Consider the following 13935-nt stretch of genomic DNA (forward strand, 5'->3'; position numbering starts at 1 on the left):
CCTGCGACAAGGCAAGTGGTGAAACCGCGTCTGTCTCGTTAACGTTAGCTAACTTAACGTTCAGTATTGATGGCGTGATAGCTGCTTGTTAAGTCAACTTTAAGAGCTTAAACATGTGTTCAAAGTGCAGGGTGATGTATGACACGTACGTCTAAATAGTGACACTTGTGAATAAAGTAATATTGACATGACTGACTCTTCTCCACAGAGAGTTTGAGATGTCGCTGTCAGACGGTGGTTCGGACGACGATATGCCTTTAACGTTACCCGCAGAGGGCAGCCACAGTGGGAGCATCCGAAAGGTGAGACTGACACTTAAACACTCTCTCGGACACATGAATACTGTACACGTGTACACACACTTGAGACGTGTGATAAACTTGAGGAAAAGTTCTTAAAGCGGTCCTGGAGATCGGCAGATCCTGGGTGGCTCCATAAAATCAAGAGTAAAGTAACTGCAGACTGTGGACTTAATCCCAAAGTACATTGTGTACAAGAATAGCTCCTGTTACTAGTGATGTACGATCAAAATGTGCTGATAAATTATTGTCTTTTTATCCTAATAATGAAACTGAATATCGGCTGTGATAATGTGAAAGAATTTAATTTGAATTCTTAGGCTTAGGTGTATTAAATTATGTCATTATTTCTTACTCTCAGGTGTGCATAAAGTGCAGGTAAGGTGAACTTTATCTTATTGATATTGGTCATGAGAAGCAGGTAAAAAAAAATCCATCTTCTGTGTCCATACCTGTTCTCATACTGTAATAAATAAACAAGATGCAGTGTTTTCACGTGAGGCTCCCTTGGCAAAGCTTTATAAATAGAACTGTGCAGCTTGATCTCTGGATACTTGTAGTAGTAACATAAAAAACACAAAAGAACCACTGAAGATGATGTCCGTCTTGTCTGTCTGGCAAATATGAGCTTTCAGAATTATTATATCTGCTGAAAGTATTTGGTTGAATTTAAAGTATTATAGTGTAAAAACATAACAAAACATATTTTCTCAATTACCTCTGGTGTTATCTAAGTATACTAGTATTATCAGTTGTGTATGAGTTCGGAGATGTCAGTAGAGCTGCAATGATTAACTGATTAATTGAGCAAAAGCAAAGTAAAGACAGTAAATGGAGAGTCTTCAGGTTTCGGACTGTTTGTCGGAAAGGAGAAGCAATTTGAAGATAATGCTTTGGGAAACTGATAAGCATTTTTCAATTCAAGTTCAGTTCAAAATTCAAAAAAGTTGACAGTGATTCTATGAGAAATTGCTTCTGGGAAGACACATTACTGCTGAATGTTTTACAGTACTGTGTGAACAACAAATAAAATTCCATTTACCTTCACTGTATTAAGGTCGCAGCAGAAATTGCAGAGGAGAAGATCTCAAAACTTTAAGAGATTATCTGTATGGCTAAATACTAGTAGGAGTAAGAGACCAAAAATGTATTTGCATATTCATAGAGATGATCCAATATAATTTTTTCCTTTCCAATACCAATTCTGATTTTTGAGCACTGAGTATGGGCTGATACCATATACCGATCCGAAACCAGCGAGTTAAAAAAATGTATGATACTGCTGGGCTGTAGTAGGGTCACATTTTGGGGCTTGGTGCATGCCGATACCTGATCCAGCATTTTACACTGAATCAGAGGCATCTCCAATTAGTGTTGTTAACAAATATTGATAAATATTGATGCTGAATATTTGAAATGCTTTCAGTACTCATTTTTCTCAGTGGCAATACTCTGGTAAGAGCTGCAATGTCTTACTCTTTCTTCTCTCAGACAGTGAGTTTATGCGCATACCGCTGCAGTACTCACATAGTCACTTATCCTGTCATTAACTCCCAGAGCTGTGTGCTTCTTGTGATTTATCTCATTTGAATTGGTTGAATATCTGTTGTAATTTTATTGCCTTGTTATATTAGTCTTTTAACAAAAATCAGAAATTTTATGCCCTAAATATTGACTACTTTTACCCTGTGGTATTGAAAATGATATCTAATATCAGTCTTTTTCAAAGTATTGTATTGAAACTAGAAATTTCAGTATCGTGACAACACTATTTCCAATACTGGCATCGATATTGGAACAACCCTAGTTATTTTAATGAACTGACTCTTTAATTACGTTAAGCTTCTGAGTGTGTTTGAAAAGTAAAACATCATTTACACCTGCATTTGTACTGATATCAAATCACACACAGTAGAGAGTAAATCAGGCCATTTAAATGGGTAAATATGGCTGCTGTCAATATCTTAAAAAACTTATCAGTATTCGCGGGGGAAAGTTTCTTGTGTAAATGTGGAAAACATGGATGGAATAAATTAATGGTTACAGACATGATGCACTTCAGTAAGGTAGAAGACTGTGATCGGAGCAGCAGTTTGGTATCTTTGTATCTGTATTGCTGAAAAACAATACATATGCTCAGGGAAAGTCACCTGGACATCGAAGGTTTTAAACTTGATCAGCACAGATGTCAAGCAGCCTCCATCCTCCTGCCCCCCTGATGGTAGAGCAGAGGTGGGAGCACGGCCAGGAGTCTAATCCATGCAGGCACTCTGAGGATTACTTGACGTGCGCATGCTAAACAAACACCTTAACTGGGTGAGAGGGAACGAGAAAGATAAAGACAGAAAGAGTCTGAGAAACTGAGAAACTGTACAAACTGTCTGCAAGAGGAGCCACAAGGATAAGGAAAGGGAGTGTGCAGCATGTTTACAGTACAGCTGCTCCATCTGTCAAGTTACTGTACATGTGTTTACCTTTAAGTGTGAAACAGTGGTGCATTGTATGATAGATTGCTGATTTTAGTCAGCGGACATTTAACAATCAGCTGTGTGGAAACTGTGCTGGCGTTGTTGGCAAAATGCCTGCTGCAGCGAGATTTAGGAGGCCTTTAAATCTTAAGGCAGATACACAGCTCTGAGATATTGCCAGATCCCTTTTCTATTAAACATATTCTCCTTCTGAGGAGAAGGTTCTCCTCCTGCTGTATCATGCCAACTTATTACCATGTTTAGCATCCTCTGTTCCTGAGCTGGCAGTTTCCTCACATCTCTGACACGCCCTTCGACACACCCATCATCTCTGGCATGCTGTCCTGTTCAACATGAACTTTTTGCTCCAAAGTAAGCCTCTCAGGCAGCTTTCGGTCTGGTCTGTGCTGTACTGCCACAAGTAAGCTCTACCAATAAAATGCTATAGATTGCTTAAGTTCAAGTTAGGGTTAAGCATGTGTGAACTTAAAAGATTCATTGTTATTTATTCCTGTTTCATGTTTGTCAGCAAAATAAAAACAGCAACACTTCAGATCACCTTGAAAGATGATCAATAGCAGTTTTCAACAAAAGACTAACTGGTGAATGTAGTCCTCTGTTTGTTTTTTGGGATGTTCAACCTGGGCAGAATGGGGTTATGCTTGAGAAATGGGGTTTATTTTTAAGTATGTTCTTGGCAACTAATTTCCCTTTACCTTGCGAGGCAGCTGAATTCGAGACATCATGCTATCACGCGAGAATCCATCTTACCAGGCTTCAAGTTATCCGTTTTTGTCCACACCAAAAGTGGTGCGGCCTATCAGCATCCTAGGAGGGACAACTGGCAGCTATGGGCGTGGTTTTAGGTGTGACAACAGCAAGAAGGGTCCATGGAAGCGTTGATCTGATTGGTTGAAATTAGCCCGTGTTAGACATGATAGACGGGTGGTTCATCCAATCACCTGCCAGGCATTTTTTTAAGTGCTTGCACTTTTCCAAACAGTTTCTAAGGACAACTACCCAGATGGTTCTGTGTAACAAACGGTCTGTCGTGTTAGCTTAAAGTTCCCTGACAATTAAAGAAAATTTCAATTTAGACGTGTTGACTAGTCTAAAAGTACGAAAACACTCAGAAAACTGCTAACATTTAGCACAATTTATTATTAATATTGAGTGTTTTAAGAGCCATTGCAAGCCATTAATCACATTCTTCAATAACCAAATTGTATTTTAAATGCAGCTGAAATGTGTGGCAGTTTGCTCCATGCATTATGAACATTAAACATTGTCCTAGAAAACATGACACCAACTTACTACGTGCATAGATTTTTCAGCAGGATCACAGTCTGCGCAACAGCTTTGTATACTTGGAGATGATGCTAGCAGTGCTCCCCTTGCAGGTTAATGTCCATATTCCTGTACTGAATGTGGTTACACATTGCTCTGATCAAGTGGTTATAGGCTAATTTAGTCTGACACAGCCTACATACAACCTGATTTTCATTTTCTTCATAAAAAAACTGACAAACCGTGCTGTTTTACGAGCTGTCATCTGCCTGTCTTACATTTACTAAGTCACACCATGGTTGAAACAGACTTTACTTTGTCAGTGCATAAAGAAGTCAGATTTACTGCTATAATTCATCATTCATTAATTCATTACTTCTTTTCCCTTTACTGTTTGTTAATTTTCTCTGCAGGGATGTGATCCTTTCGCCCAGACTCAGCGCAGTAAACTGCAGCACCGGCGAGCTCGCATCAACCAGCAGATCAACAAGGAGATGCGCATGAGGGCGGGAGCAGAGAACCTGTTCAGGTGAGGTGCTGGGACAAGTCAGAGAGCTGTTTTTATCTACAGTTTCATCTGTTGAGGGACTTTTCCTGCATGTACCATGTTGGAAAAAGGGTATAAAACTAAAGATTCCAACTGAACTGTTTACATGGACTAAATAAGAGGATCCAATAAGACTTGCATTCACATGCCACAAAGTATTTAATCAGATATAACCTTTTGACATGTGCAAAGTGGTTCCACCAGCTGTGAAGTGTCTAATCTGCTGGAACTAAAACACAAATAAAAGAAGTGGTTCCACCTGTTAATTTTCAAGATGGACCCACATCGTGTCCTGGGAACTACATTTTTGTGTTTATAAAAATAGATTTCAAGGTACAAATCAGGGCTAACAAACAGTTAAGTTTTGTGTTTTGTGACACATTTGCCTGTATTATCAGCTGTTCCAAGTGTCTAATGTTGTAAGGTGGACCCATTGTTTATGGCAGTCATTTGGATTTGAAACTTTCTCTGAGATCAGCTCTTCCTCTCTAAGAATTTGGTGATAAATGCTGCTTTGGTCTCCTCTGTGTTGTTGGTTGCTCTTTGTTAGCTTGTTGGCTTGGTCACGTTTGTGTCCTGTGTTGGGAAAAGGTCAGAGATCACTCTCCTCCAAAACACACACACACCAGCACCACCCGATTTTATGGCTCTGTTTGTGTTCACTGTGTGTGAACACATATATTTATGTGTCTGTCTGCTGCTTGTGTGTCCTCTCTAACAGTATTTGTGTCTCCTCTTCCTTTTTTCCTATTGATATTGTTTTGTTCTCATACAAAACAATATATGATCTCTGCATACATATAAAGCTAGTTGCCCAACTGAACTGTGCTGGCTTTGTGTTTTAAAGCAGTTTGCTGTCATTCACTGAACACGCTAGAGTTTTATTGGTGAAGAAATGAGGGAAATTAAAAAAGACACGGTGGCACAACATCAAAGTATTCTCTCTGAGAACATTAGCGTCATCTTTATCCCCTCCACCTTCTCTCCATCTCTCTGTGCCTTTTGCTTCCCCCCCTCTCTCTTTCTCCTCAACTATTTCCCAGGCTCTGGTAGATTACTACAGAGGTTGAATGTATACATTTAATATATGTGCATACATTTGGTCTACACATTTGTTGTGGCAGTTTTGAAAACAACATGAAAAGCCCATGTTGAAAAACTCTTAAAAACCCACTTGCAGTGGATTTGCTGCTGCTCGTGTACTCATAAAGACTCAACTTGGGACTAGAAAGAGGAGGAGGAGGAGGAGGTCACTTCATTAAAGCAAAGAGCTACTCTCTGCCTCCTTCGTGGTGCCGTGTCAGAATCTAATTAGATCAACACAGAAAACAACAGTGTCTATAATTAAAAGACAACCAAGGGCACCCCTCACCAGTCTGCCAGGACTTATTTTGCTACAACTAATTAAGTTTCGCCAAGATCATTTTCCAGGGAGCGATGGATGATACATAGTAGAGCTATTACTTCTTCTTATTTTCATTATTGTTTAGTCTGTCTATTATTTTATCCTATAAACTTGAAAAATGTCCCAAACTAGGTCATTGTCACAATACCAGAATTTAGTAGCTGATATCAATACCAGTGAAATTCCACAGTTCCCAATACCCAGTTTGATACCATGGTAAAAAAAACAAAACAAAAACAATAATAAAATTGAAATTAAAAATTACCACCTGAAATAAAAAATACTCTTCCGAGCTTCTGAGGACAAAAGACTGAGGAAGTTAATTACTAAACCTGATGCAAATCTTAAATGTCAGGGGAGCATGTTACCATATGTGGAAAGTAAAGGAGTGCAAAAGTGAGTCTAGTGCTGAACTTTGAATATAGGTTGGTCTCAGAGTGCAGTGGTTATTTAGATTTACGGACATGGTGGCAGACAAAACGGTAATGTGTTGAGGTGGAGCTGTCATTGCAGCTCCCCTTGTTGCTGTTGTACTCGTGTTTTTTGTTGTTCTTCTGTGCTGTTCTTCCTTTGGTATTTTAAGGTCTAGTGTGTAAGATTTATGGTGATCTATTAGAAGAATGTGGTAGAAATTGAATATAATATCAATAAATATATTTTCATTAGTGTATAATCACCTGAAAATAGGAATTGTTGTGTTTTCATTACCTTGATGAGCCGTTTTATATCTACAGATGGAGCAGGTCCACCAAGTCACACTGCCATGTTTTTGCAGTAGCTCAGAACTGACAAACCAAACACTGGCTCTAGATCCAGCTTTCCACGTATTGTGTGATTTTCATGGTCACTGCAGATTCTCCTACAGACTTGGAAGGGGAGAGTGAGGTGAGGTGACTGCAGTCTGCTAGCTCACGAGTCGATGCCTCTAAATCTGACTCACTGGTCCTTTGAAGGCAGACTAAAACACTTGTAAGCGTATATGCTGTCCCTGTCAGGTCTGAAATACTTGCATCTCCAGCACCAACTATAGAAAAACAAGTAACGTCACATTTTCAGAATTTTGGCATCAACTTAGTAATGAAGTCTCGGTTCTCAGTATCCCTACACTGAACATGTCATCATTCCAAAGCGACATCTTCATGTCGCTTCTTTTGCCCAACCAGCTGTTCAAAATCCTAGTAAACTTTATACCTTTGTGTTTTGGACAGTTGATTAGTAGGGTTTGGTGATTAGATAGATATATCAGTAATTGGCTGAGTCCATCACCAGTTGGGTTTTTCCAAACAGTTTTTTGAGGGGTGATTTTGTCATTTTATTTTGCAAATTTGAGTGACATCTGCTTCTGAAGGACAGACTCTGATTCAGCAGCACACGCACACACACACGCGCACACACACACACACACACACACACACACACACACACACACACACACACACACACACACACACACACACACACACTCACACTCACACTGAGAGCCAAAGAATGTGGTTAACACTGTAGAGCCAGAATATTTTCACATCTAACTCATCTAATTAAAGCATTTATTTCAACCAAACCAGAGTTTGGGATTGTTGGGACAGTGGAAAGACTAAACAAGGTGGTTTTGGTGAGTTTGAATTTTCAAATGTCGACTTTGAATGAAGTGTGATGAAGTGTGTTTTATGATGATTTAACAGCAATTGCAGCTTGTTTAGTTTCTTTAAGAGAGGAACTTGAGTTCAAAAGATGTCTGGTTGTATGTTTCTGCGTGCCCACTTCCCAGTTGAGTCCCAGGGACACACACACATCTGCACAAATATAGCAGCAGTCGATGGTTATTGGGTTGACAGTGGTCAGCTGGAAAATTTTAACTGGATCCCAAACAATATATCAGCTGGCTGATATTATCAGTCTGATATTGGCCAATCACAGCTTTATCAGTCTATATACAGTAGATACTGGCATATACAGAAATGATGCCAATATGTTTTTTTTTTGGTCGCTTTATAGGTAGCATTTTGTGTGTATCTGATCCTTTTTTTTTAAGGTTTAATATATACATACATTTTGCTTTATTTGTGTTTTTATTTATAGTTCTTTATAATTATTAAAAACTGTGAAAGTCACAAGTGTTTGCTAACCACTTTTGAGGGTTCACTGCAAACAATGTGTGTTTGTGCATACTGTATATTATATTCTTCATAAAGAATATCAGCAGATATATTGGATTTTCTTTTACTGCTTAATATTGGTATTGGCATCGGCCCCAAAATTATTAGTATTGGTTGGGTTCTAAATTTAACTTTGCCCAACCCCACTGGTTTGACAAAATAGTCATTAAAGACGTTATTGTGGCCTTTAGTTTGATTGCAGTTTGCAGATAAAGTGATTAATTGAGAATATAATTGAATGAATGTAGGTAATTATGTATAGGTAATGTGCAGCAAATCCTCTCATTTTACAGGCTGAAACAAGTGAATGCTTTGCTGTCTTGTTTGATAAATGACTTAATGATTAATGATTTATTTTCTGTTGATTGGTTAATCAACTGGTTTTATCACCAATAATGGGCAGATTGGACTTATTCTTTAACAAGTGGTGATGTTTTTTTTTCTCTCTAACTTCCATTTTTGACTGGATTCAGGCTGTTATCCTAAAAGGTGATGACTCAGTTTAGGGGAAATAAAGCAAGCCCTCCTGTCCTTTCTTTTAGGATGATGGGTCACAGAGACAAAGAGGACACCCCCACACAGCCTGTCGGCCTGTAATCAGCCGGCTTTGTGTCCACCTCCTGTCCTGTTCCCATGCAGAGATTCCCAACAGAGCCCCAGCAAGCTCATCCCCCACTTATTTGTCTGGCACGGTCAGACCTTTTTTTCTTTTTTCTTTTCCGGTGAACTGGAATAGCCCACACACTCATCCACAGACACTCTCTCTCACACTCACACTCACACTCACACACACACACACACACACACACACACACACACACACACACACACACACACACACACACACACTCACACACACACACACACACACACACACACACTCACACACAGACACTCACAAAGTGTCTCGCTTTCATTTTCACTCTGAAACTGTTGTGAAACTGGGTCGTGGTAGGGGGGTGGGTTAAGATGCTAATTACCGATGAAAGAGGGGTTGTAACTCATCGGGGTTCGTGATTGGCTGATGAAGACGTCATGTTGTGTGGTGCGGGGTGTGTTTCTGTGTGGGAATTCAGCTGAGGGGCAGTAACTAGGTTAGTTAGTTTGGTTATTACAAACGTATCAGAAGTTACTGGAAATAAAAAAACTTCTTTTCAGCTTCTGTGGGACTTCATGTCTTTCTGTCAGTGCAGGAAGAAAGTTGTTTTTTTCACTCAAAAGCTGTAGTGTGCTGTGCGTGCAAGTGGGTGTGTGTGTGAAGGGGATATTTGGCAGCCCATTTAAAGCTGACTAATCAGATTGCCCTTGGCTTGATCCTAGATATAGGTGTGTGTGTGTGTGTGTGTGTGTGTGTGTGAGTGACTGACTGAGGGAGGGAGTGACAGATGAAGAGAGGTGAAGGTAAAGTGGTCTAACTGGACAGATTAACATTATACAGAAGCTGAAAGGTGAGTTTCAGTAAGGCTGCATGTTTGGTCATGTGTGAAAGAATCACAGCTTGCAGTTTTTCCACTGGTCATGAGCACTGCACAATGTGGTTGAAAAAAAAAATCATGTCACGATTATTTTGGGAGATCATACGATATGGTTCACGATTAGTGGGAATGATCATTTTTGCAATCATGTGAAAAATCATGATGATGTGACATTTTTTGCCATGTCGAGCAAGTGAGTTTCAAGATTTACTAACTCGACATGGCATTTTGCTTGCTCCAGGTAAGCAGGCAATCCTGGTTGTTGAGCCCTGCAGTACTATTACAATGCTGTTTTGTAAAACATTTTTCCTTCATCAATAATGCAGATTCTGTGATTTGGCCATATTGCAATTATGGTAATAATTTGATTAATTGTGCATCCCCTCTTGGCTCAGTTTTTCCTTGTGGTATTGAAAATGGTATTGGATGTCAATATTTGCCAGTTCTTTTATCAAAGGTCGAAATTCCAGGAACATGAGCTTGCACAGTGAGTTAAGCGTTCACTTTTATCTTGAGTGTGTTGTTTATCTATGACTGAAATCATGACCAGACTTTGCCAGTTGTATGAATTTATCATAGTCTGCCTTTGACAGTTTATGATTATCTTTCCTCCCCAAATCTTCACCTGATGATGTTTCCATAGAAGTGAGTCTTCAGATGACTCATTCAGCAAGAATGTTTATTTTTGCCTGATTAAACTAAAAAATGATAAAGTGTTTTCCATGTGCCCCAAAACACAGGTTTATGTCTCTTTATCTGTATTTATGGAAACCATAAATTTCCTGAACGTCTGTCTGAATGATGTATTCATGTGCATAATATCACTTATCCTGTGAATTCAGCGCTGTGGTGCTGCCTCCTTCTTGAGACACACAACATTTTCTTTAATGATTGCATAATTAGGGAGAATTCCTGGGCCTCATTTCCTATTAAGTGTGTATCATCAGTTACCACGGCAACCCAGTGATGCCTCAGATTTCCAGGAACATTGTGTGCTGTTGACCTCAGACCCCCACGGCAGTGTGAGCTGGCTTTACTCAGCACTAAGGACCTCCCCCCGTGACTGGAGGAGGGGTGGAGAGTCTTGAAGGGAATGTACAGAGGATGATGGAGGAGGAGAGGGTGGAGAGATGAGGTGGTTGCATAAATTAAAGACCGTTATTTTGTGAAAGAAATCTTACATCCATGAATGCAGGTTTACGTTTGCAAGGCAGCTTTCAAGGTGGATTGTGTTGTTTGTAATGATCAGTTCTATGATAAAGCAACTAAGGAAACACAATGCTAACACTGGTGGATATTATTCTTTCTTCCTCTCTCTCTTAACATATTGATTGTATTGTTATTATGTTCCTTTAGGTGTATGTGTATGTCCCCTAAAAAGCATGGGCAAGTTAAGGCACAAACCCCACTTAGTTTTTGTTACTTTCAAATGACAGGGAACATGAGCAACAGGTGTCAAATAGATTAAAAGGGCAGATGTATAACTGGTTCCTCCATTACAGTAGAGATGAAACTTGTAAAAAATTTCATATCACTGTTAAAATGACTAAAATTATCACGGTTGTCAATATTCTTGAGGTATTTTTAAAATGTGCTGAAAATGTTCAGTACTGATACACACACTGAAATCATTTCAGTGTTAAGTTAATTTTAAAAACATGAAACTTTTTAGGAGGCGGGAGTGTCTGTGTGATGTTGATTTCTGACATGCTGACTTGGAGTAAAGTCTAAATAACTCTCTTTTTCTCCTGTTACACTGGGAATGGGAGACTGTTATAATCTCTTATATGCTGGTGTGTGTTAAGGATGAGATCTGATCTCTGTGTGCATGTGTGTGTCTATGCAGAGCAACAACCAACAACAAGGTGAAGGAGACGGTGGCTCTGGAGCTCAGCTTCGTCAACTCCAACCTGCAGCTGCTGAAAGAGGAGCTGGAGGAGCTCAACAGTAACATGGAGGTCTACCAGACAGACAGGTAGGCAACAGACACACATACACAGATACACACACACAATGTTGTGCTGTGAATTCCAGGTCATTCTCATTAGTCTAATGAGAATTATAATTGGTGAAAACAAGCATCCATTACATTTTAGTATTCACACTGTGCTCTGTGTGTATGTGCTCGTGCACTTCTGTCTTTGTGGGGACCAATTCATGTTTTATACTTTGAGGCTAAGGACATTAAGGTTAAATGAAGGCAATTTGTCTGTTTTTTCTATTCCTCAAAGCGCTTGTTAGGGGTTAGGACTTAAGGCCGAAACACACTGAGAGCAATAATTGACGCCCCACATTTGACCGTCATCAGTTGATGCCACTGTGGTGCACTGCAGGCATCATATTTGAAATGGAGAGGGAGAGACGAATGCAAAGTTGCTCACTCAATGCAGAAAATGCTTTTATTACTAACCATTTAGACAACTGCAATTCTGTTTTTACATTGTTACCCAAAATCATTTAATCTTTAATCTCTTTTGATTTTAATCTTTAATTGGAAGTAGTCTTTTAAGCTTCAATCTTTGGTTTTTATACTATTTTTTATCGTTGGTGTTTCATTCTACTGACTTTTATTTATTGTTTTTTAATGTTATATTGTCTTATTGTTGTTATTTCTTAGTCTGACTTTTTTTTTGTTTTATCTTTGTTTCTGTGTTGTACCATTTCTGCTGTTTGAAGCACTTTGGGCTGCATGTGTGCTTGAAAGGCGCTACATAAATAAAGTTGAGTTGAGTGTCTCATAGTTTATAATAATCAGAATCATCATAGTTTATAATAATTAAGTGACAAATGTTTAATATGACATAGATCTGTCTGTTTGTCACTGTTAACAGAGACTCTGTTGGCAGGCTCCAGGTGATGATGCAGCCCTGTCAGCACCTACTTCTCATGTCGATCCCTTTTTTTAAAACTTTTAGAAATGATACTATAGCTAGAGAAAAAAGTGTTGGTCCTCCTAAAATTGACACATTGTGCCATTTAAACCAGTAGGTGTGCTTTAAAACATGTGCATCAGACACTTTCAGTGTGTGTGGGCATTAAGAATAACTAGACTCTGTAGACTAAATAACAAGTATTTTCATTGTCAGTTTATCTGACGACGATTTTCTCAATTAATAGCACATTTGAGCTATGAAATATCAGAAAGTGGTGAAAATTGGTGATCAATGTTTTAGATATTGATACTCAGTTTATTCTCATAGTGGTCTTTACAGCCTTTACAGCCAGGTGATTTTTCCCTGTGCAGCCGTGGGTCATGAGAGGGATAAATCCCCTGATTAGAGTGCCATTAATGACCCCGCAGCGTGTGTGCTTGTTTATGTTCATTGTGAATGGGAGGGGGTGACTGTGGGGGCCGTAAGGGTTAATACTTGGATTTAGTTTTGCTTATTAGCAGGATGATGCACTGAGCAGTGAGCCTGCTGGGTCTGAAGACGAACAGATGGCAGTGGTGACCTGACCGTCACCGTGTGTTTACATGTTAGTGTTTACTCTGTGAAAGATTAAACACGCACTCATGTACCATATTTATTTCTTTTCACAGTGAAGCCATCAATGTTCCTATGATCCCACTTGGATTAAAAGAAACCAAAGAGGTGGACTTCACAGTTTCTATCCAGGTGAACATCCATCTACTCTTACATCAGCCCCTTGATGTATCTCATTTAGCAAATTTATTTTTCTTTGAGAGAAAAAACATAGAAGTCTGAGTGAATATTGTATTTAAGATATTGGAACAAGGTAGAGGAGGAACATTGTTTTCCTTATTTAACAAGCAGTGTTTCACCTTTGACACGTATTTTAGACTGAAAACAAAATACATCTGCTGGCTTGCCTTATTTATTGTGGCAAATACCAAATTAAGCTCACATCCATCAAATGTTAATTCATTTCTTTCCTCATGTGAGAAGTTATGAGAAAAGTTGCATTTAATCACAAATGGTAACACTTTATTGGAAGGGGTGTTCATAAGACTGACATGACATTGTCATAGCCATGATATGACACCTGTCGTGTGTGTAGAAAATGAATCTTTATGGTCACCCTAGCCTCTCCACCCCCTCCTCCGTGTGGGGCTCCTTGTAGCACCCAATAATGTAATAATTTACTGAAAATGTAATAACGCCTGAAAATGTACTCAAATTTGCACTTAACTCAATCGAAAATGTAATAAAACCCAATAACGTAATAACTTGACCAATAATGTAATAAAATATTCTGACTGATATTGTAATAACATTTTTACCGATAATGTAATACCTTATTACATTATTGGAGATTTATTACATTTTCAGGTGGGT

General features: G+C 39.0%; 1 protein-coding gene across 1 annotated transcript in view; it reads left to right on the forward strand.

Moving 5' to 3' along the window:
• Positions 1–212: 212 nt before the first annotated feature.
• The window catches only part of rhpn1 (rhophilin, Rho GTPase binding protein 1), a 38714-nt gene continuing 24991 nt past the window's right edge, over positions 213–13935 (forward strand). Inside the window, exons 1-4 of the mRNA XM_084723545.1 lie at positions 213–302; positions 4468–4583; positions 11484–11612; positions 13179–13254. Coding sequence (XP_084579671.1) covers positions 219–302; positions 4468–4583; positions 11484–11612; positions 13179–13254 — 405 coding nt within the window. The 5' untranslated portion in view covers positions 213–218. The remainder of the gene's footprint in view (positions 303–4467; positions 4584–11483; positions 11613–13178; positions 13255–13935) is intronic.

Source organism: Lutjanus erythropterus, chromosome 7 (genome assembly GCF_056507025.1).
Source record: "Lutjanus erythropterus isolate fLutEry1 chromosome 7, fLutEry1.hap2, whole genome shotgun sequence".
Lineage (NCBI taxonomy): Eukaryota > Metazoa > Chordata > Actinopteri > Lutjaniformes > Lutjanidae > Lutjanus > Lutjanus erythropterus.